The sequence below is a fragment of the Eptatretus burgeri genome, chromosome 6 (assembly GCF_056783735.1).
Source record: "Eptatretus burgeri isolate ZD-2024b chromosome 6, Ebu_testis_v1, whole genome shotgun sequence".
Lineage (NCBI taxonomy): Eukaryota > Metazoa > Chordata > Myxini > Myxiniformes > Myxinidae > Eptatretus > Eptatretus burgeri.
The window spans coordinates 109,096,310-109,121,309 of record NC_140966.1 but is presented as its reverse complement, the minus strand read 5'-3'; the positions used below and the strand labels follow the sequence as shown (position 1 = coordinate 109,121,309).

General features: G+C 47.5%; 2 protein-coding genes across 4 annotated transcripts in view; both read left to right on the top strand.

The window, feature by feature from the left end:
- Positions 1-25,000, top strand: part of RTTN (rotatin) — a 317,466-nt gene that overhangs the window by 13,913 nt on the left and 278,553 nt on the right. For all 3 annotated transcript variants that reach the window (XM_085886669.1, XM_085886670.1, XM_085886671.1), the window contains exons 2-4: positions 9,725-9,767; positions 10,918-11,105; positions 11,210-11,405. In XM_085886669.1, the coding sequence (XP_085742795.1) occupies positions 9,737-9,767; positions 10,918-11,105; positions 11,210-11,405 (415 nt within the window). In that variant the 5' untranslated portion in view covers positions 9,725-9,736. The remainder of the gene's footprint in view (positions 1-9,724; positions 9,768-10,917; positions 11,106-11,209; positions 11,406-25,000) is intronic.
- Positions 1,324-1,956, top strand: LOC147025577 (protein FAM200C-like). The gene has a single exon (XM_085887090.1). The coding sequence runs from the start codon at positions 1,324-1,326 to the stop codon at positions 1,954-1,956; it is 633 nt and encodes a 210-aa protein (XP_085743216.1).

Sequence of the window (25,000 nt, the reverse complement as noted above, 5' to 3'; positions counted from 1 at the left end):
AAGAAGTCCCTGAAGACCCCAAAGACCCTGAAGATCCAAAGGACCCAAAAGACCCTGAAGACCCAAACCAAACGATATTTAAGACCCTTCAGACCACTTCGACCTTAACACCATAACACACCCATCAGACGGATGAGACAGCTTCGACTCGGGGGTCTTAACCTGTGGTCCATCGACTCCTTTGGGGCCGTGGATGGGCTTCAGGGGGTCCGTGAACCAGGCGCATAAAAATATTTAAAATTTATTTTCGTTAGCTTTTTATATAAAGTTTTATTTTTTGTCAATGTACAGGATGTTATGTACTGTACTTATTCTTGCTTACTGAAGACTAGTATATCTGAAAGGTAGGTTGAAATGGGATGCTACTGAATGTTCACAGTCAGGTACCATACAGTTGTCATCATCGCCAAGTTATGACTTCTAGAATAGTTCTCGTCGATAGAAATTGAAGAAAATGTACCCTGCTCCAGATTTTAGCGCTGGCCACTCGACCTTGTGTTTACAGTTTGGTTTTGTCGTCTGCATGACCGCCACCCAGTGCCACTCCATAATTAAGTGCTTATTTCTCACTTTCCACGGCTTGTCATGACTCAGGAATCTTCTCATATACTGTTGAGGTTTTAAACTTTATAGTATCTTCAGATCCATGTGTTTTTTTTTTCCGATACAATTATACTGTATATTCAATTACCCATCAATATAATTTTTCCATCTACCTGCGTCACGCACTGGCTCTGATTTTCCTTCCTGCTTGCCATGTTTTTATCTGCATTTATTTTCTCCATTACAATATATTGTATATCTTTCATCCATATTTTAATGGATAAATAATGCATGAAACTGAATATAAATATTGGGGTACCATGTTTTTCTCCATTTCCTTCCATTCAAAGATATTTACATACCCCATACCTGGATATTATCATTAATTTGGAGTAGAATCATTGAGCTTGTCTCATATTTCAGGGGATTCTTTCTGAATGTATGCTCATGTTGACATATCATGTACCCAGGATTAGTGAACAATTCCTTTGAGCATGCCATTGTTGCCTTTTTACCCAGTCACAAAAATGTGTTTTTGTTTTGTTTTGTGTGTGACCGGCAGTTGATCCAGCAGATCCGAAATTTAATGAAAAGCATTCCTCAATTATGTTTTGTACACACAGCTGGGCTAAACTTATTAATTTAATTTTTGTTCACTGGTTACTGTTTTCCATATAAATTACATCACAGTGTTTTATTTATTTTATTATTATGATTATTATTATTATTATTATTATTATTATTATTATTATTATTTTTCAGACCTAGCTTAAGTTGGAAATGTTGAAGAAAAGGAAGTACGATGAAGCCTACGTTTCCTTTGGTTTTACTTGCATCACTAAACGTGATGGGACACAAAAGCCACAGTGTTTCTTTTGTGGCAAGGTTCTTGCCAATGGAAGCATGAAGCCAACAAAGCTAAAGGAGCACCTCACGTCTGTCCATCCTGAAAATACATCGGTCAGTGTGGATCTTTTTCGTGCAAAGGCTCGATTTGAAAAGGTTGGAACTTTGCCAAAACTTGGAATTGCCCCAACACAAAAACCTTGTCTTGAAGCATCCGACAAGGTTGTTTATCGCATTGCCAAACAAAAGAAGCCACACACAATTGGAGAGACTTTAGTAAAGCCATATGCCCTGGACATGGTCGAGCTGGTTTGTGGATTGGAGCTGAGGAAGAAAATTGAAGCAGTGTCTTTGTCAAATGATGTCATATATTCCAGAATAGTTGATATTTCTTCTAATATTTTGAAGCAGGTCATGGAGGAATTGGCAGCTTCACCATTTCCCTTCAGTATGCAACTGGATGAAAGTACTGACATCTCTCAGTGGAGCCAGCTCCTTGTTTTCGTCCGTTATGTGCATGCTGATGCCATCAAAGAAAAAATCCTATTTTGTGAGCCCCTTTTGTAAACTACAAACGCCATTGACATCTTAGAAATGTTGAAAAATTTATTTGCCAAGCAAAACTTTGACTGGAAGAAAACTTTGGGTTCTCTGTGCACAGATGGAGCACCTGCGATGCTTCGCAACACATCTGGTTTTACTGCTCTGGTGAAGAAAGAAAGTCCTCACGTCATCGTGACTCACCGTTTTCTTCATCGGCATGTACTCGCATCAAAAGACTTTGCCAACAATCCTGAAAGAAGTCTTATCGACTGCCGTGAAAGTCGTCAATTTCATTAGAGCCAGGGCTCTGAATCATCGCCTTTTCAGGAGGTTTTGTCACAAAATTGGAGCAGAATATGAAGTTCTTCTCTACCACACAGAAGTTTACTGGCTTTCCAGAGGACAAATCTTGAAGCGCTTGATGGAACTTAGGGCAGAAGTTTCACTTTTTTTGAGAGAAAAGGAAAGTCCACTCTCGGAACAGTTTGACAGGGAGGAATTCATTCATGGCTTGGCTTATTTGACGGATATTTTTGGTCATATGAGTGTCGTAAGTCTTTCGATTCAAGGCCCTGCAGTCACCGTTGTGGATGCTGCTGAAAACCTACAAGCTCTTTTGGCCAAGCTGCCACTGTGGAAGAGGAGATTGGAGGCAGACAACTCTGCAAACTTTCCAATGCTGGAGGAAGTGCTTCTGCAGGATGGAGTCGAGAGAGACAAAGCCCTGTCAATTTATCTGCAGGCAGAAATGTGCAGACACCTGGAAACACTGCAGAACTCTTTATCAAAGCTTACTTCTGCTCAGATGACCTTAAAGTTCAAACGTGGATTCGTAATCCTTTCCTTGCTGATGTAAACTGTATTACTGATGCAGACCTTGCCAAAGATGACCTCATTGACCTGAGGACAAAGGAAATTATACGACATGAGTTTAACTCGAAGAGTCTTGGAGAATTTTGGTGTTCCTTGACACAAGCCTACCCTCGTCTGGCAAAGCGAGCTATGGGTGCTCCGATTCCGTTTGCAACCACAGAAACCGCTGTTTCTCGACAACCACTGGTCCGATGTAATTGAAATTTGCCAGCTATATTTCTGGGGACCTGAGCATGTGCCTTTTCAATGTTTGATATTAATCGGACAAGCGCTTCCTAAGTTATGGCCATTTATTTACCAAAGCAATAACAAGACACGTTGCTGCAGCCATTTATTTACCAAAGCAATGACAAGACACGTTGCTGCATAGGCGTGGCTGCGAAGGCCGGTGTGCGGCTGGCCGACGATGACGTCACGGGCCGTGCCGGTTACGATGGGGATCGGTGCCTTAGTTACCGTGGCGTAGGAGTGGCAATGGTCAATGGCAGCGAATGTCATCGCAAGCAAAGACAGGGAGGTAAACTTGATTTTAATTTGGATTTTAATTAACTCTGTGTGTGTAAGTATCATAGCAGTTGTTATTTCAATGCAAGCGATAATTCGTGGAATGCATGTGAACATTCCGTACGGGCACGCACCACTTCCGGATACTGATGACTTCCTGTATTCTAATAATTTCTCTATTTCTTATGCGCATTTATAGATAAACACAATGCCCCAATCCAGTCGTCGTTTACGAGAGCGAAGGAATGTCCTGTGTGGTTGTTTGAAAATTTTATTTATTTCTTTTTTACACGTACGGCCACACATGTACGACGTACTAGTGTATATAAACTATATCACCATAACGTGTGTGTGTGTGTGTGTGTGTGTGTGTGTGTGTGTGTGTGTGTGTGTGTGTGTGTGTGTGTGTGTGTGTGTGTGTGTGTGTGTGTGTGTGTGTGTGTGTGTGTGTGTGTACGTGCAAGTTGCTGCTCTTGCCTGCTATCTCCACATGTGGGTGGGTTTAAGGAGGTGAAACAGAGACCTGCCAGGTGTGTGTGTGTGTGTGTGTGTGTGTGTGTGTGTGTGTGTGTGTGTGTGTGTGTGTGTGTGTGTGTGTGTGTGTGTGTGTGTGTGTGTGTGTGTGTGTGTGTGTGTGCGCGCGCGCGCACACAGGGTTTCAGAATGTGGAATGGGGTCCTCCCAGGGTGTGCTCAAAGTATCCACCCTCATTACGGTGAGGGGTCACGATCCACGGACCAAGCTGTGAATTTTTTTTTTTTTGTAAATGCGGGTTTCAGAAGGTGGAACAGAGTCCTCCCAGGTCTCGAAGTAGTTTCCTCCGTTTCAGTAAGGGCGCTCACAAATCATGGACCAAGGTTTTGTTCTCAAAGTTTTGTTCCAAGGCTCTTTTGAGGATCGTCACTGAGCCCCGAACAGCTTCCAACTGCAGTTCATTTGTTGTAATATTCCCAGGGATGGTTTTGAAGATCCTTTTCAGGTTCTTCTTCATCATTGCCATTGTTTCAAAGATCACTGGTACAAGTTGGATCTCTTCAACTTCCAGGGTCTTTTCACTTCATTTTGGAATCTTGGTACAGTCATGGCCAAAAATATTGGCACCCTGCACTTTTTACAAATAACTCACAATTTTCTCCAAAAATAAGTTGAAATTAACAAAAGTGTTTGGTCTCCACAATTCTTTATTTCACTGTTAATATTACAGAACCTTTGTTTTTAATTCAGAACTTAATATATCCTTTTAAATCAGAAAATAAAAAATAAATGGCATTGACAAAATTGTTGACACCTGAGACTTAATATTTGGTATCACAGCCTTTGGACAAAATAATTGCAGTGAAGCACTTACTGTATCCATGAATGGGCTTCCTACACCTCTCTACTGGCAGTTTGTCCCACTCTTGTTGTGCAAACTGCTCCAGTTCTCCCAGATTTGAAGGGTGCCTTCTCCCAATTACTGTTTTCAGATCTCACAGGTGTTCAATGGGATTTAGATCTGGACTTATTGCTCGCCATTTCAGAACAGTCCAGTGTTTTCTCTTGAACCATTCCTGGGTGCTTTTGGGAGTGTGTTTGGGGTCATTGTCCGATTGCAAGACCCATAACCTTGAACGGAGACCCAGCTTTCTGACACTGGGTTGAACATTGCACTCCAAAATGCTTCCTTGGTAATCTGATTTCATGACGCCATATACACATTCAAGGCATCCAGTGCCAGAGGCAGCACAGCAACCCCAAAACATCACTGAACCTCCATATTTGTAGGGAAAGTGTTTTTATTTGAAGGCTTCATTTTGTTTTCTGTAAACATAGAGATGTGCTTTACCAAAAGCTCTAATTTGATCTAATCTGTCCACAGGACATTCTCTCAGAAGGATTTTGGCTTGTTTGGGTGTGTTTTGGCAAACTCCAGTCAGGCTTTCTGATGTGTCTCTCTCAGCAGTGGGGTCCTCCTGGGTCTCCTACCATAGAACCTCCTTTCATTGAGTTGACGACGGATGGTGTGAGTTGAAACTGTCATACCTTGTGTTTGAAGGTCAGCTTGAATCTGTTTAGCAGTTGATCGAGGTGCTTTCTCCACCATTCGAACAATCCTTCGCTGCAATCTTCGATCAAGCTATCTCTTGCAGCCACGTCCAGGGAGGCTGGCTACAGTATCATGGGCCTTAAACCTCCTGATAACATTGCGTACGGTGGACACAGGAACATCAAGGTCTCTGGAGATGGACTTGGAGCCTTGAGATTGTCCATGCTTGGCTACAATCTTGTGTCTGACCTCCTCAGACAATTTTATGGTTTTCTTTCTTTTCTCCATGCTCATTGTGGTTCACACAGTGACACAAAACAGCAGAATGACTCCTTTTCTCCATTCAAACTGGTTTAAAGAGTGATTTTTATATTGCAGGCACCTGCAACTCACCACAGATGAGTTCAATTTCAAAGTAAAGGAGAATCACCTGCTTGAAATCTAATTATTTCTCACAATTTCTAAAAGGTGCCAATAATATTGTCAGGGAAATTTTAGGATTTCTGTGTGGAATAAGCTAAGATTTAGTAATTCTTTCAGCTTTTTAAAAATTTTGTTCCACTGCAAACCAAAGAAATACCTATGTGGGTATCTAAAGGTTTTAAATTTCAACAATTTTCTAGAAGAAATGGACTTCCAAATTATCCTGGCTATTATCAGAGAACCACCTCACCACCGTCGAGTCTGGCATTTCACTCAAGCCGACTGGCAGGATCTCCAAGCAGCCATCAAACTTATCGACTAGTCTCCTATCGCTACTTTCTCCAACATCAACTCATCCTGGGAATTCTTTCAAAGAATCTTGCTCTCCCTCATGCACAGATTTATCCCCTCTCATCTTCAGTTGTCCGACCCTTCCTCCCGCCCTTGGTTCACTGAAGCTTGTGGTGAGGCAGTTGTCCTGAAACAACTTGCCTTTGCCTCATGGAAAGCAAACCCAACTGAGGGCAATCTCAGTTCCTTCCATAAAGCTCGGAACAAGTGTGTGTCTACCCCGAGGAGAGCCAGAAAACAACATCTTTCTCATCTCAAGTCTGAACTCTCAAACCTCTCTCCCTCCTCAAAATCTTGGTGGCATCTAATCAAATCTGTTTCTGGTGTAGGTTCCCCCCTCCATCTCCTCCCTTACCTCAAATGGCCGCACTGCTGATACCGCACGTGAAAAAGCTGAATGCCTAAACTCGGTGTTTGCAGCTAAATCTTGTGTCAAAAACCCATCACTTTCTCTCCCCGCCTTACCCAGTCGCACCCAACTGTCCCTGGACTCTGTGTTCTTTTCTCCTGACAAGGTGGAGAGCTTGCTGTCAAACCCCGACTCAGATTCTGCAACCGGTCCAGATGGCATCAGCCCACGTGTCCTCAAAGCCTGCTCTTCTGCTCTTGCTCACCCTCTCTCTGTTCTATTCACCCTCTCATTTGCTCATGGTCATCTGCCATCTGCTTGGAAATCTGCAAACGTCACTGCCATGCATAAAAAAGGTGCAAAAACAGATCCCTGCAACTACAGACCAATCAGCCTTCTCCCAATCATCAGCAAGGTTATGGAATCCATCATCGCTTCAGACATGAAATCCTTCCTCTTCTCCAATGGCTTGATTTCCGATCATCTTATATATTATTTCCGAGTTTGTGGTTTCGTGTCTCGCTATCTTCGACTTTGTTCTGCGCTCGAGTAATGTGATATTCGGCTTACATTATCTCAAAGACCATATGAGGTACATGGTACAAAAAAAAGTAAATAAAATGTTTCTGAAACAGTGAAATTGTATTCCACTTACTGTATTAAAGTAAAATTACTACTGATACTCTGCATCAGTTCCTTTCTCAAACACACCCACCCCAACATGTCGCGCAGAGCGTGGGTTATGCTAATCAATTTGGTTTCAGACCAGGTCACTCTACCCTGGATATTCTGCTTCTACTCCCAACAATGGATGGAGGTACTCAATGCCAGACATGAAATCAGAACCATATCCCGAGACATATCGCGTGCTTTTGACATGGTCTGGCACCCTGCCCTACTCACCAAACTCTCTTCCCATGGTATCGAAGGCCATCTCCACTCATGGCTCGCAGATTTCCTCTCCTGTCGCAGTCAACGTGTGGCCCTAAATGGAGTTCTTTCATCCCCTCTTCCTGTCCAGGCTGGAGTTCCTCAAGGTAGCGTTCTAGGCCTTGTTCTTTTTTCTGGTTTTCATCAATGATCTCTCCGACTCTCTGGAAAATCCTCTATATCTCTTTGCTGATGACTCCAACCTCTACCGTACCATCGGTCATCCCTCAGACCGGCAAGCAGCAGCTTCTTCGCTCACTGCAGATCTGGATAAAATCACAAACTGGTCCAACATGTGGAACATGTCTTTCAATCCTGAAAAAATCTCAAAATCTCACTATGTCTCTCTGAAAGGACCACTTGGAACCCCCTCTCCCCCCCCATCTACTTTCTCAACAATCCTCTTGAAGAAGTCCTTTCAATCAAGCTTCTTGGTCTCACTATCTGCCATGACCTTTCCTGGGAAAGCCACATTTCAAACCTCGCCTCCAAAGTCAGTCGCCGATTGGGAATCCTCCGTCGTGCAAAGTCCTTCCTCGGCCCTCCTGAGCTCCTGACCACTTACAAAGCTTTTGTCCGTAGCCTGATGGAGTACTGCTCTCCCCTCTGGGCTGGTGCTCCTGCCTCCCACCTTTCTCGGCTTCACACTGTAGAAACCAGGGCATTTCGGGTGATCGGCATCTCCCGCAATGAGACCGAGTCTTTGGGCCTCTCACTCAATCACCGCAGGTTGGTCGGTGGTCTTTCTGTCTTCTACCATCTCCTCTCCAGCCTTGCCCCCCTGCTCTCTCTGCGATTTGTCCCCCCACATTTCCGCAGGGCGCTCAAGGTCCGCCAAAAACCCCCTTCTGGTAAAACTACCAAAATCATAAATCACTGCTCACCTTCACTCTTTCATTCCTCTTTTTTTTTCCTGCCTTTGGAATAAACTCCCTCACTCTATTCTTTCCTATTCTTCCCTCCAGGCTTTCAAAACAGCTGTTCACCACCACCTATTATCACCCGCCCTTCCAAATCCTCGATCTTTTCTACCCCTGATAATCCACCCAAGCCCACTTCCTTCAAATTCCCTGCTTTCCTTCCTGAAAGTCCCTGTAATGTCCATCTTCTATTCCCCATGTTCCCCATCCCATCCCTCTCCCTTCCACAGATCTGCTAATGTGTCTGTTGCCCACTGTTTTGTCCCTCTTGTCTCATGCCCCCTTGATGTGCGTTGTGTGTTAGCTCTCACACGAGCCTCCACAAGGTATACAAAAAAAAAAAAATTGTTGAGGGTGTCAATCATTTTGTCAATGCCATTTATTTTTCTTTTTTGATTTGAAAGGATATATTAAGTTCTGAATAAAAAACAAAGGTTCTGTAATATTAACAGTGAAATAAAGAATTTTGGAGACAAAATACTTTCGTCAATTTCAACTTATTTTTGGAGAAATTTGTGTTATTTAAAAAAATTGTAAGGGTGCCAATATTTTTGGCCACCACAGTAAGTAGATAGAAGATAGAAGAAGATACACATACATACATATATATGCGACCATACTTTTGATGGCGATACATCAAACTCTGCAGCCATCCCAACCAATACTTTCTGCTTTTCTGTTCTTTAAACATTTGAAAAACACAGGATGATTTCTGTTAAAATATTGATGGAGTGTAAAAACATACCTCAGCTTGGGCCTGAAAGAGGCATGTGTACAAGCAACTGGAGTGGCATCAGCCATGATGCCACATGCATAACCATTCGTCTGATTGTTTTTCTAACACCGTTTTTTGGACTCTTGACTGTGCAAACATTGGTTTAGACACCAAAATCGTTGTCTACATTCTATATTGGTGAAGATAAGGCTTTTCAAATCCTGTATGTTGGCCATCTTGGAAAATGGCAGCAGATGCTAATCACCCTCACTTCAGGGCTTGTCATCACATAGTTTGACGATGTCGATATCCTTGCAATTAGTTTTAGGTATGATGATAACCGTTATTATTCCGGCGACCCAGGACCTGTCTCCGGGACCTGTCTCCTCTAAGCCAGGCGGTGTGACAAGACTATTAACAGTGTTTAATCCCAAATAAAATTACTCTTTTATTCCACCATCAGAGGTCTCAGTTGGAGCATGAGTGTGTGTCATAAATTTATAATTTACTAATTTAGAAAAGAATCCAGTACTGTATTCCCATTATGACCATGAATGCAAACAAAGTAATAGATGAGCGTTTGTTCTGCTGTGGACTTGTTTTGTGCTCTCGTGACACGATCAGAGCCAACCATAAACTTTATCTCTTACCCTGAACTTGGTAACTTGCTTCACTGCATTTCTTATGTATTTGTGCTTCAGGTTTCTGCTGCAATGGATTTACTTGGACTCTTCAAGAAGCTGGGTGAGTCATAACAAGAGGGATCTTGAGGTTCTTGTGGACCTTTTGCACCTTCCCTCAGTAGACTTAGATCTCTCTGTGGGATTATGTTAATTCACAAACAATATCTGATTCTCTGAAAACCTTTTATCTCATTGTTCGAGTTTCTACAAGTACGTAAGTGAAGCGACTGAATGAAGATGCAAAACGTGGGGAGTAGGGACAATTCTGGCTCGCTGTTAACAGTAGTTTGTTGTCTCTCCCACCCCCCCTCCCCCCCAAGGCTGTCAAATGTGGTTGGCTGATTGCTTCCCCCAGCCTGTTAAAAGTGGTTGGTTAGTTGTCTCCATATGGCTGTTAACTGTGGTTGGTTGGTTGTTTTCCCCAGGATGTTGAATGTGCTTGGTTGGTTAGTTGTTCCCCCCTCCAGGATGTCACATGATTATATTGTGTGCAAATAGTGATGACTAACGTCTCCTGAGTTTTTGTATTGTTTTGAAGATAGAGTGTGGTGTCGACTATATAAGTAGAACTGTCCCTTCTTGAATCTACTTTTATTCATTTAGATATTGTGAGTTCGTAATTTGCTAAGACATCTGTTATTAGGTCGTCTCATCTCAATTCTCGAAGAGATGAACTTATAAAATGTTTAGGATGTCTGGATGTCTGTCCATCCGGTCATCTGTTAACCTTTTGCTGTTTTTGCTACTCCTCCCTCATCACCTGGCTGATTGTTCTGAAACTTGACAAATTAATACAAGTCAGTAGGCTGCACAATTGCTTGGGCTTCGAGTTTTCGATTTCAGACCATGGGGGCTCCCCTGAAACTTCAGATCCCTACTCATCTCTTATCTAGCAACCGATTGCTCTGAAACCCGATGCAGCCCTTCTGCCCTTCTACTAATTGGTCTGTAGGATCGCTCGGTCTTAGATTTTTCGATTTTGGATCGGGGGGGGGGGGGGGGTTCCCCAAAATTGACTCCAGTCCGACCTCTGTGACATTTCCCAGATTTTGGATTCGGCAGAGGTCTGAACTACAACCTCGACAGATGATCATCAGCCCACTCGGTGCTATTTTTGTATTACCATGGAGTTGTTTTGCCTCATTCTAGTTAATTTTGTGAGTTCTGAAATGGATGGGGTGATTTCAGGGAAATGCAACGTGCTTGTGTAGGACATGACCTTGAGGAGATCAGAACTCGATCCTTGAGGAACCTGTTGTTGAAGATTGAACATGGATTGGTGGTGGATGCTGATCTGATATACAACAAGGTTCTCCTTGCTACTTTGTTGCGATGGTTTTCCTTTCCGACGGTGCCCATGCAGGCCGAGGTTTTGGGCCTGTTACGAAGACTGGCGTCTGTAAGCATCGCCGTGTAATATTGAACAGAGTTTTTAAAATTTGAGATGAGCATGTCCCCTTTAGCGCCGTGTGCTTGAATTGTTCGGTTTGTGCTGACCCGCAGCATGGAGCGGCTGCCCGTTTGCTGGCCGATTTTGGGGCCGTGGAACTCATGGCTCGCTTGAGACCCGGCTTGCAAGCCCACCTACGAGTGGAGGTGGATGCTGTCGTGGACTTTGTCTTGCACGTTCATGTTGTGTCCGATGGTCAGTCTGATACGATTGTCCAACCTTTGTGCTGCTTGTCGAGAAGTGGAGCAGGTGAAGTACCTTCAATCTTTTCTTGTACATGTGTAGAGCTTGTAAAGTAAATACATTTTGACATATTTTAAATACCAAGTTCAAAGGTCACATGCAGACTTTTTGTATCTTATACAGTGTATTTGATCCAGTTTGGGGTATTTTCACCTTTGTGATGCTGTATTCTCATTAAATATTTGTGGGAAGTTAGAAGTGTGTAATACTGGTAGATAATCTTTCAGATTTCTGTGAAAGTTAATCAAATATTACAATTACCTTTTTAGCATGAAAAAAAAAAATGAGGAAATTGAAAATGTTATTTTTGCAATACTCTACTTATTATATTACCATGTTCTAGTAATATCCACACCACAACAAAAATATCCTGGAAACAATTTGTGGATTTTTGAACAATGAATGATAACAAATCATTGAAGTAATCAACACCAGTTGCACTCTTATGAATTACAAGAAACCACAATAATAATTGAAAATTAGTGAATATGTGAAATTGATTTTCATCAGCTTGTTCCGTTGCTTGAAAGTGTATGAGTGGGTTCAGAATGGCACCAGGGAAGTAACTTTCAACAGAACAGCATGTGAAGATCTGAACTCCACGAGAAGAAGGGCACACGTTCAATAAAATAGCGGAAAAGCTGAAGATTTCCCACAATGGTGTGAGGTACATTTTGCAACGCCTGAAATAAACTGGCTCCGTACAAGACCAGAATAGGACAGGAATATCCAGAAACACCTTCCCAAGGGAAGAGATGCACTTGAAGTTGCTCAGCTTACATGACAGAAGAACATCAAGTGAGCAACTGACAAATGAAATGAGAGCAGGCCTGAATATTTGGCCGAGGTTTTGGGTCTGTTACAAAGGCCGGCATTGGTAAGCATCACCATGTAGCGTTGAGCAGAGTTATTATAATTTGAGTCGTCCAGCACTGTGAGCAGAAGGTTGATTGCAGCAGATCTCCTTGGCAGAGTTGTGCCAAATAAACCACTGCTTAGATCACAGAATAAGGTGAAAAGATGAAAATTTGCAAGGCAACAAGATTGGGCAACTGAACAATGGAATTGGGCACTCTGATCTCACAAATCAAAGTTTGGTGATGAGCGATATGAAGGGCTCATTTTAAGGATGAGGTTTGTGTGTGTGTGTGTGTGTGTGTGTGTGTGTGTGTGTGTGTGTGTGTGTGTGTGTGTGTGTGTGTGTGTGTGTGTGTGTGTGTGTGTGTGTGTGTGTGTAAACATGAGTGTGATGAGCACGCCGCTGATCCCCATTGGACAACAGTCCACACCAAAGCATCGCCTCCAACACAGAGACTTTGGCCGGGTGACTGTCAAAGAGACAAAGATGAAATGGTCATCATCATTTCAGCATCAAATGGAACCACCGATCTGGATTTTGGGCTTATTTGTCCTCATCAGGATGGTATACCGATAAATATCGAACCAATGATGACCACATTTGTCGTTTATACATCAGACACACCTCCTGACTTATGGTGAGCATCGCCAAGGATTATGTCTCACACGGTAAAACCGCATAATCTGCACAGAACAACCATCCGTCTGCCACCCAGACAATTGTTCCTGCAAATGCAGGAACAATTGTGTGGACTGTTTGTGTACTGTTGTCCAATGGTGATCAGCGGAGTGCTCGTCACACTCCTCATGTTTTGATTTTCTCACTGGTCACATCACAGCTTTCTGGTTGAACGGTTTGTATTATCAGGAACAATTGTCTGGGTGATAGACGGATGGTTGTTCTGTGCGGATTATGCGGTTTTACCGTGTGAGACGTAATCCACGGCGACGCTCACCATAAGTCAGGAGGTGCGTCTGATGTTTAGTCACTATGTATATACGTATATACAGTACATGTATATATGTATATGTGTACGTGTATATGTATACGTATATATATCTATATATATATATATGTATATATATATATATATATATGTAGATTTATACGTGATATATAGTATGTATACGTAATTATATATGTATTCGTAAATATACGCGTATATATATATATGTGTGTGTGTGTGTGTATATTGTTGCGAATTCGCGCCCGCCGGCGTGCGATCGGCCACGTGACTCGAATCGCGGCACGTCACCCACCGGACGGACAATTCTGTCGTGACCCTCTCGGACTAACGCCAGGAGCTAGTCACGGGTGGGCCTTTCGGCCTCACCACGATCATGCTAATCGCCCCCCCGCGTGGGATAGGGTTGTTCGCCAAACTCGACCTACCTAAGTACCCACGCGGAGGGTAGACCGGGCGATCGCACCTCGCCGCAGGTCGACTCCGGACACGGGCCGCTTAAGCGATCCGTTCCGTACTATCGGGATAACCGAGCGGTGTTATCGTCGGCCTCGACCGTTCCGATTAATTATCGGGCGTATTAAGCCCACTACCAACCCTTTACGTGAAGCAAGATGGAGATTCAATTAAAGAAAAGACGAAGCGAAACGGGAAAACAGTTCAACATGATGCACATTTATTCCGTGGCACACGGAGAGAGCACACGTATACAATTAAAACAATTATGCACAAAAAGCAAATGTAACAAAAGAAACAATGACGCAGAGATACTACCGAATAAGACCGACACACGGCAACACTTAACAGTTTTACTTCACCAGATTGGCGCCACACACACACACACACGTTTACACTGAAACAAAAGAAGAGGCCACCCTCAAAGACAAGGGGGCAGACGGGGCCTGTGGGCCAATATTTGCGCGGGACCTGAAAGAGCGGTCAGGTCCGCGAGACCGGGTGGGTCCTACCCGCGTCTTCGTGCTGAGCCGCAAATGTGGTAGCGCGGCGGTGCCCCGACTTCGTGCTCCTTCGCGGGTTTCGTTGGCACCGCTTGGAGTGGGGTGGGAACGGGGTCCCCTTTTCGCACTATCTCAGCGTGGGGGAAAAAAGGGGGGGGCAATTGTTGATGCTCTGGAGAAAGAGTATAGCTGGCTTATTGGGTCCCGTGACGAGCGATTCCACCGTGACCTCGTCGCCGACCGCCGTCTTCCTTGCCTCTGACCCGAGCTCCTCGGACTCTTCCCCCAATTCTCCTCAGCCGACTGCCGAAAACCACCGGGACGCCCTCGCCTCCCGACTCCACTCCGCTCTTCCAAACTGACTCTGCAACAACAACTCAAGCGCAACAACTCTTCCTTCTCTCTGCCCCAAAACTCTCTTCGCTTTTCTGCCACTCTCCGCTCTTCCAAAACTGACTCTGCCACAACAACTCCTGCGCAACAACTCTGCTTTCTTTCTGCCCCAAAACTCTCTTCGCTTTCTGCCACTCTCCGCTCTTCCAAACTGACTCTGCCCCGATTCGCCTTGCGCTCAGCGCTTTATAGGCCGGCAGGAGAACCCATATGCAAATTTCCGGATCAGGACGAGCTCGCGGGCGGAGTCACGCTCGCCCATTGGACGGAGAAAAAGGGGCGTGAATCTCCCCTGATCCTAGAATTTGCATATCTCGATTCCACAATCGCGCCTGGAGGCGGGGCCAAACCGCCCCGTGCTTGCTGATTGGATGGATCAGAAGTGGGCGTGTAGCATTCCTGATCCGAATTCTCCTCGGAAAGGTCGCATTTTGCACTCTCGGCTCGGTGCGTATCTTGTACGAGCCCAGGACAGCCCGACGCTCGGTGCTCACAGGTGGTGCGGGAATGGCCGCAGAAGGAGAGAGGTGAAGGTGGTGAAGGGTTTATGGTGGTGGTTTATGGCCATGGTGCCATTTGGAATGGCGGTGATGCGATGTTTGCGGGAGCGAGTTGTGAAGGTAAAGATCGTGGCTGTTGGCATTGTTGTTGTTGTGAAGCGGCGTTGTGGTTGGTGGTTGTTGTGTGATGGCGGTTGAGACGTGGTTGGTTCAAAATAACGATAGAACAGAAAAACGGCTATCTCAAAGCATCGTAGCCCAGATGGATCACATAAATTCCCTCTATACAACTGGGTATTGGGTTTGGGCAAACTTCACTTGTACTTACAGAGATATCTCACCTACGGGACCTGAATGGTGGTTTGCGAATTTCCACAACCGCAACAATATATATATATATATATATATATATATATATATATATATATATATATATATATATATATATATATATATATATATATATATATATATATATATATATATATATATATATATATATATATATATTGTTGCGGGCCGGAGGTCCGGTGGCGAGAACGACCGCAAGGTGGGGAAAGTTACGTCGATCCCCACCGGACTCTCCGGAATTGTAGGCCGTCGCTCCGGATAATTCCGTGACACGGCGGGTCGCTGAACCGACAGTGGACGCCAATATTTCAACCACGTAGCGGAGGGTATTTTTGTCTAGAACCAATCTACCTAATTAACAACGCGATTTCGACTACCGGGGAACCACGCCCTCGGCACGTCTTGCTCGAACCGGGTCACTCTACCGACTGCGGTGGAGTTCCAACTACCGACTACCAACTCCGGTTCGGGTGCAATCGAGTGGAACTGCAAAAGTCGTGCCGGCGAGGATGAACAGATTATCGGGTATAAAAACCCGGCTAAACTCAGATCCGAACCATGCTGGACCAATGCAAGAAAGGATGTAAACGAACTGGGAACATTTCTAAAAATGGTGATTTATTTGCAATAAAGAAGACACAGGGCAAGACTTATTGTGGATATGCAAGCAAGAATTTACAATGATGGAATAAACACTTAAACCGTTTCTACTTACAAGATGGGCCCACACACTCAGATGCACACTCAGACGATTTATTGAAAGACCCACGCAGCCAGAGAGGGAGAGACGAGCTGGGCGGTCGCAGTTCGCGTGGGTACCTGCACGTTGGAGGTCGGTGGTGTCCGCGGTGCGGCACCTGTTCATGGTTGTGCGGCTCGGCCCACAGTCACACGCGCGGTGCTCGTACTCTTGGAGGAACCTGAGTGGAGCAGTCGGAGTCCCCAGGCGGATATCAGGGTCACGGACGGGATCCAGGAAGACTCCACGAACGCCAGCAAATCGGAACCAACGAACGAACCTCTCGCTGAGGAATGGCGGTCTCTTTTTGGACCTCCCCGAACCAACCACGAACACCTTCCTGAGGATCGCGTCGTAATTTATCGATGTCCCTCAGCGGGGAGGGGCCTTGGCGAGACCCACGTCACTGCCCGCCCTGATTGGACAGGGTTCCCACGGGCCCGCCCTTTCTCGGCGGTATTTTGGCCATGCCCGGCACCCGCACCCTCCACGCGTGTGAGGAAGGTGAATGGTGGTGAAGCCGCGATTGCGTGTGAAACATTTGTGGAAGCCGAGTAACTTGAACTGGGAGATCTCGTCTCGGCAAGTCAGGGTGCGAGTAGCCAGCGGGTCGGTGGTGGATCGTGATGGGGGATGGGATGGTTGTTGGTTTGTTTGATGGTCGTTAGATGATTTGTTAGATGTAATAACCTAGTGAAAAGAACATCGCAACACACACCTTTGATTCTCCCACGAGACAAAAGGAAGGGACCTGTCTCGCATGTACATAACAGCATACTGTAAAGGGTGGGGAAGTAATACCGTCTCCCACCTGGAGTGGCGCGACACGATACGCATTTACATCGATAATTTGCGTTCCTCCGCCCTCTCCGACCCTCCCCCACCCACTAGACCACTGGCAATGATAAATCCCTCCACACTAATTAGGGTCATGCTGATCCTATGTAGCATGTCTGGATGTAATCAGCCTAGAACTGTAGGATGAGTAGCACGACAAACACACAAACACCGATCCGTGAATTTGTGAGAATTGTAACTTGTTGTCAGACAGAGAACAAGGTGATATAGCTCGACTTCTTGATGAAAGAGCTATGTGATGTGACCAAAGTGTTGTGCCATTTGCAATGGGAAGCCAGGACTCGGTCTTCCATCATGTTGTTGTTGTTGTTGTTGAAGAATGACCCCAGTCAGTACTGTACAAACTGGCCCACAGCATGGTGACAGGCAACTGATCCTGCAGAAGTGGTCCAAAGATTCCCCCTACACCCTCTGAGATGCCATGCTGCCACCCATGTCGAGCCAAGACCACGCAGCCTTCGGCAGTGAAGTAGAGTGAGACAGAGGGCTCTGCCCCTTTCCACACCCTCCCCATGCTCTGTGCACCTTGAGCCTTGCGGCCTGCAGACACTCCGGAACAGCTTGACCTTCAAGCTTGGCTGCTTCACAGCCTCAACTGATATTTGTATAGTTGACCCATGTGATTTTTTTTTTACCACTACACCACTGCTCTCTTCCCTTTATAAGGGGTGAGGTCCAACAGTACCAAACTTCTCCCCTGCCTTGACCATGATACTCCTCTACTTCCCCCTGTCCTCGGCCAACTCTCTACACTCTCTAATCACCCCCATGTTATTGATATCACTCTTCACACAATCTTACCATCGTTGCTCCTTCAACCTTTCCACTCTTCTTTTCATTCTCTCTTCCTCCATCCGCACCATGTGACCAGCCCACTTCAGTTGGCTTTTTACCAATCGCCTTGTCATGATCATCTGCAAATCTATCTCCTCCCTCAATTCATCCATCCTCCTTCCACTCACCCTCTTCACTTCCGCAATCCTCCTGACCCAGTTGTTCTCGCAGACCTGCAACCTCTGTTGTTATCTCTCTGTCGGTGTCACAATTTTGAGACCAGAAAGGTAGGTTGGCATTACTCAAGAACCAAAACTTTCCCTTTCAATTATCTTGATATATTTCTGTCTGCTAATTTTATTCTTTCAGAAAAATTCAAAATCGATGCAAAAAGTTGTAATCGTGGCACTTGTTGTTCTTGTCTTGTCGGCACATTATTGTCAGGTCAGGTTAGATCTGTGACCTGCTCCAGGTACCATGTAAACCTGTACTAACCTGTTCCATGGTCGGGTTGTCTGCGACTAAACCGTCTCCCCCACCAGGTTTTCTGGTGAGGAGGGTGTTTGGATATGGACACCCAGCAGGATTAAAAACAAAACTTGTCAAAGGGCGGATGAGCTCCTTGTGAGCCAAAGGCCATCCATATCTAGTGCCCAACTGTCTGCGGACGTCCTCCTGCAGTTGGGTTACTTTTTTATGAGGAGGTTGGTGGCAGGATTTGCACTCTGGCCACCGTAAAACCCTTCATTCCGCAAAACACAAAAACGCAAAAAAATCTGAAAACCCACTCTGTGGGAGTACTTCCTGTGCAGCTTCCCTTCACAGGGCAGCTCACCGAATGACGGGATTGGGGCAAAGCCTTCGGGACCCCCAATCTTTGATGAAAGGAGGGAAACCACGGGGTAACATCCCTGGGTCAGATTGCGGGAGAGTGGTGCTGAGGTGTCGTCCACCAGACGGCGGTCTCCTTTGTGGTGTACTGGCATACGTGGGCGAGGCACAATATGCGGAGCGTTGTGGAGGAGTGGTTTTGGTGGTCACGTGTCTGCAAGGGATATAGGGGTTCGCGCCGCTTGAGACGTTTTTGTGTAGTCTGCAGTAGTGTGCATTCGGACGGGCAATAAACAGAGTTCGACAGCCCTCACGACTATCCGAGTCCTATGGCCCTCCGGACACTACATCCTTGGGTGTTTCGAATCGACGTGTGCAGGGTGCCTGGGTTGCATCGGTTTTGACTTGGGGTCTTTGGCCGGAGCGATTGGATCGCTGGAGCGGGAAATCAGCGCAGCTCTCGCGGTTCGAGTTCGACCACCTGGCGTGAATCCCTGGGAAGCGCGTCACGAGTTTCGTGCGCCCGCACGCACAGTCTTTGGTGCGGGTCGAGTCCTGCAGCCAGACGTCTCGCTGTCACCTGCCATCGAGTGAACTGCAGGACGGCTCGAGGATGGCGGAAGGTCGGGGCACGGCACATGGACGAGTGCCCGTTTTCGTCGGAGACGACTTCGAGTTGTTTTCTGAACAATTGGGGTGCTATTTCCACGTGAATGTAGACGACGAGAGCAAACGCAAATCGATCTTGCTCGCCTCGCTATCAACGGAACATTATCGGCCACTAAGTGATTTGGTAGCGCCGGATAAGCCCAGTGACGACGGGCTGTCGTTTCAAGACGTGGTAGGGAAGATGAAAGCCCACATGGCGCCGGAGAAGTCATTGCAGCTGGCGCGGTACCAGTTCGATCACCTCGCGAAGGGTGCGGAGGAGCGCGTCGCAGATTTCATGGCACGGGTGAAGCATTCGTCCGTGGCTTGCAAGATCACGGCAGAGGAGCGTCCAGCTCGACTCAGAGATCGCTTTATTTCTGGGCTGCAAGATGCGAAGATGGTGTCGGCGATTCTGCGAATGCGAAGTGTCGACGTTACATTCGACTCAGCGGTCGAGACTGCGTCAGCTGTCGAGCAGACGCTCACAGATGTCCGCGCCATCGCTGTCCAGGACGTGATGGGGGGTTCCAGCTGGGGCATGTCGGGTGATCCCGGGGTCCACGCGATGACCCAGGTGCCCCAGGTCACGCGCACGTCTTTCGGTGCGAGCTGTGGGCGCGCGCCGCAGCGCGGCCGCGCGGGGAGCGAGATAGACACCCAGGGGTGCTGGGATGTGGTGGACCGCACCTGGGGCGAGTGTGCCCGTATAAGAACACCGTGTGTTTGCATTGTCACAAGGTGGGACATCTGATGCGTGTGTGTCGAATGGCGGGGGCCGCCGTGAAGGTCTTGGATAGCGATGTGCGGGACGACCCCAGCGACCTGGGAAGCGGCCTGCAGCCAGGGCATAGCGAACCCGGCGGCCCGGAGCAGGAAATGCAACCAATGTTGAGCCTGTTTTCAATTGGTCCGGAGGTGACAAGACCAATAACAGTGGAGGTCGAGGTGAATGGCGCGCCAATCGTGTTTCAAGTTGACACCAGTGCTGCAGTGTCAGTCATGCGCGAGCGGGCTGCTCGTGACCTTCGCGGTGTTCACCTAGTCAAGACGACCTTGTCGCTGTGCACGTACACCGGCGAAGCGATTGCACCACTTTCTGTGGCAGACGTCTCGGTGGTCTACCGACGTCAAAGTGCCCTACTCATTGTTTGTGGTACGAGGGGAGGGGCCCGCCCTTTTGGGCCGGAACTGGCTGGCGCGCCTCAGGCTGGACTGGATGGCGTCAGCTGGTGGCCTTGGACGGCCAGGCACGGGGAGGGGGAGAAGGTTGCTGTTTCGGAGTTCGTGCCTCCAGGTGCACCTGTGCCTCCTTCGAGACCCGAGGGCGAGGTTCTGGCGGCAGGAGCCGCGACGATGCAACGTGGGCTGCCGTTCATTGCTTCCGGCGACGACAATATGCGGGTCTGGAGCAACGGGAGCCATGCCTGTGGCGACGGGCTCTCGCGCTCCCGCTACGCTCATGATACAGTGCACACCCGTGTCGTTCAGGCGATTTCAGCGGGGGATTGGAGCGAGCCGGTCGCGTTCAAGAAGTTCGCGGAACGCGACCATCGACGACAAGCAAGTCCTCGCAACGTCGTGACAACCAAGAGGCGTGCACACAATGTGATTCATGAATTGCTAATTGTTGTGGTGTATTTTATTCTCGCTGCACAAGTGATTCGATTTAGCGTTGTTAAAACAAATGCCAACAGTTCGCGTGTGAGCATAATATGGTTGGCTGGGATCAATCGATGGGATGTCCGATATGATCGATGTGATGTGAAGAGCTCGGGGGTGATCGTGGCGAATAAAGAGGTTTTTCTGATCTCCTGCTGTGGGGGCAGTCCACGGTTCGCTACCCTGTCATGTGTGGGGATTATGCTGGCAGGACGCGCTGTACGTGATGGGGAGGTTGCATTGGAGCAGACAATGTTTTTTGTTGTATGACACTGATATGTCTCCAGGCTACGCTGACCGTCCGTGTGGACGTGCATGGTTTTCTCGTTTGGGTTGGATGCGTGGTTTTGGTGTGGGACTCAGAGATCGGCTCGGAGCCGAGGCTGGTTCGCTGTTCAGCGTCACCCTCACCCCTGGTTTCACCAAAGTCAGACGTGCCTGGTGCCCTGGAGCGCAAACCTCTGTTCTCGCCAAGGTCGGCCACAGTGGCGCCGCGGGGCTTGCAGGCTCGGGGTGTTTACCTGGTGCGGTCCTGTCTGAGGGAGATGTGCCAGCTTGTCTACCGGGGGCGTTTGATGGAGCTTGTTGGCCGGGGGCGCGGGAGGTCATCGCGACCTCGCCGGAAGGCGTGTAAGCATGAACCGCCTGGGGGCGCTTCTGCTGCATAGTGATGCTGTGCTTCCCAACTTTCTTCTTGATATCTTTAACATGGTCAGGGTTTTTGTGGGTTCATCGTGCAACTCAGTACTCGAGCACCGGTCCACTGCTTTGAGATTCAACTCGCTCACATCGACACGTTATATGGTGTGATGGAGATAGAGGGCTGAGTTATGGGCCGGATTAAACCAACGGCATTAGGGTTACAGATAGCAGATGAAGCACGGTTCCTTTTGTGCCGTCTCGTCTGGGTTTTGATTCACGGCCACATGATAAGTGCCATTTTTGGCTCTGGCTGCTTTCTTTGTTGTAGTGCCTATGCTTTTTGATTACTGTCATTTTTGTTCCTCTTTGCTTTTGTGTCATGGTATTCTGTGCCAATTATACTTGTCATTATAATGGTCATTTTATCATCATATTTTTAGCAGGGAGGAATGTGGTGGACTGGCATACGTGGAAGAGGCACAATGCGGGGAGCGTTGTGGAGGCGTGGAGGAGTGGTTTTGGTGGTCACGTGTCTGCAAGGGATATAGGGGTTCGCGCCGCTTGAGGCGTTTTTGTGTAGTCTGCAGTAGTGTGCATTCGGACGGGCAATAAACAGAGTTCGACAGCCCTCACAACTATCCGAGACCTACGGCCCTCCGGACACTACATCCTTGGGTTAACCTGAGGCGGTCCCTTCAGGTGGGTGCCTGGAATGTCCTATCCCGAAGAGAGGATGATCACCTGTCTCTGTTATCATCTGAGCTCAAGCGTTTGGACATCGGTATTGCTGCACTCTCTAAGGTTCGGAGACCGGATTGCGGCGAGATAATGGTGGGTGGTTACACCTACTATTGGTCTGGTCGCTCTGATGGTTACCATACTCAAGGAGTTGCTGTCGCTGTGTCCAATAAGCTGACCCCAATGATAATTGAGTTAACACCGGTCAATGAGCGTATTATGAGACTAAGTATTCATCACTCCTTAGGTGTCATTTCCCTGGTCTCTGTCTATGCTCCGACTGAGGCGAGTGACCTCACCGTGAAGGACACATTCTACGCCACGCTCGAGTCTGTGGTTGATCAGTGCACCAGACGAGATACACTTCTAGTCTTGGGGGATTTCAATGCATCGATTGGAACTGATAGGGATAGTTATGAGACATGTGTTGGTCCTCATGGGTCAGGAACGATGAACCAGAATAGCACTATGTTCCTTGACTTTGTAAGAAGTCATGGACTTAGGGTGGCTGGTTCATGGTTTCAGTGCCCACAAGCTCATCGCTGGACTTGGTATTCCAATGCTGGCGGTGTGGCAAAGGAGATTGACCATGTCCTCGTTGACGGTCGCTGGAGGATGATCCAGAACTGCAGGGACTACCGGAGTGCTCATTTCCTCAATACTGACCACAGGCTTGTTGTAGCAACTCTAAAGCTGCACCTTAAATCCTGGAGAATGATACCATCCCAGCCTCGGTTGGATTTTGGCAAGCTCAAGGATGAGAGAGTAGCTGAGGAGTTTGCGAACAGGCTGAGTGGACATTTGGGGTGTCTGGGTGCTTTGGGGGGTCCTGAAGAGTTGTGGAGTGCTTTCAAGACCAACGTCCTTGATGTTGCCGGTGGATGTCATGGAACTCACCGCAGGGCGAAGACGAATTTTCTCTCAAGGGACACTGGATACCATTGACCAGAGTCGCAGGGCCATGCTGAATGGCAGAGCTGAGCTGTTCAGGGAGCTGAGGCGTAAAACTGTACGTGCTCGAAGGGTGGACAAGGAGGCCTATGTGCGAGGAATCTGTGAGGGGGTAGAGCATCACCTGTGGACAGGTGATTCTCGTCCCGCTTACAGGGGAATTACAGGGGACGTCAAGGGTGTTACAATCCCTGTTGCTGACCCTCCAATCAACTGTGGTCCACCTTCGCTTGTGGAAACACGGGCTGCTGTGAACCGGTTGAAACGGGGTGAAACTCCAGGAATCTGTGGCATCCATGCCGAACTTCTCAAGGCTGGTGGAAATGCTGCACTCGTGTCGTTGCATGCAGTTTTGTGCTCTGCCTGGAACACAGGCATCATCCCAACTGATTGGAAGAGGAGCCTTGTTGTCCCTCTCTGGAAAGGGAAAGGTGATTGCCAAGACTGCAACAACTACCGAGGGGAGATGCTGCTCTCAGTGCCTGGCAAGGACTTTGCTCGGATAATTATTGATAGGGTTCGCCACCATCTGCTTGAGCACCAGCGTCCAGAGTAGTCAGGCTTTACACCAAAGAGGTCATCGTATCCTTGCTCTTCGGGTCCTCACCGAACGCAAACGAGAGTTTCGGCAGGGGCTGCTTGCAGCCGATGTTGATCTCTGTAAAGCGTTCGATTCAGTGAATCGGGATGCCCTCTGGAGGATTCTTGGTCTTCGTAGGGTGCCACCAAAACTGATCGATCTGTTGTCTGAACTCTACTCTGGTACTAAGAGTGCTTTGAAGTGTGGTAGTACCATCTCTGACTTATTTCCAGTTGTTACTGGAGTTTGTCAGGGGTGTGTACTCGCCCCCACACTTTTCAGCACTTGTATGGACTGGATTTTAGGGAGGATGTCGGAAAGATCAAGCTGCGGTGCATCGTTTGGGAATGCCAAGATCTCGGACCTTGATTTCGCAGATGATGCAATCATCTTTGCGGACACTTTAGATATCCTTTTGCAGGCCTTCGAGGTACTGAATGAGGAGGCATAGCCGCTGGGATTACGGGTTTCTTGGGTCAAAACTAAGATCCAGGCTTTCAATGACATCTTGGATGCTGCTATCCTGTCTGTGTCTGTTTGTGGTGAGGATGTTGAGGTCGTGGAGAGATTCACTTACCTTGGCAGTGATATTCATGTCTCTGCTGGCTGTGAGTCAGAGGTCAATAGACGTCTGGGTCGGGCCTGGGGAGTTATGGATTCACTGGATCATGGGGTGTGGCGCTGCCGGTGCCTGTGCGGGAGGACGAAGGTCCGAGTCTTCAGGTCCTTGGTGCTTCCAGTGTGCTCTATGGATGCGAGACTTGGACTCTGACCAAGGATCTGAGACGGAGACTTAATTCCTTTCGTACCAGGTCTCTTCGGAGAATCCTTGGCTATCGCTGGTCAGATTTTGTGTCCAACGAGCGGTTGCTGAGAGAGACTCGGATGAGATTTGTTACTTGCATGGTTCGTGATTGTCAGTTGCGGCTGTATGGACATGTGGCTCGTTTTCCTGACGCTGATCCTGCTCACCAGATTCTCTCAGCGAGGGAGTCTCGTGAGTGGAGGAGGCCAATGGGCCGACCACGTGCCTCGTGGTTGCAACAGGTTGACCAGCCTCTCAAGGAGATGGGGATGTGCCTGGCATCTGCCTGATGCAGATGGAGGCCCCTGGAGTACCGGCGGAAAGTGGACGCAGTGACATGCTGTTCT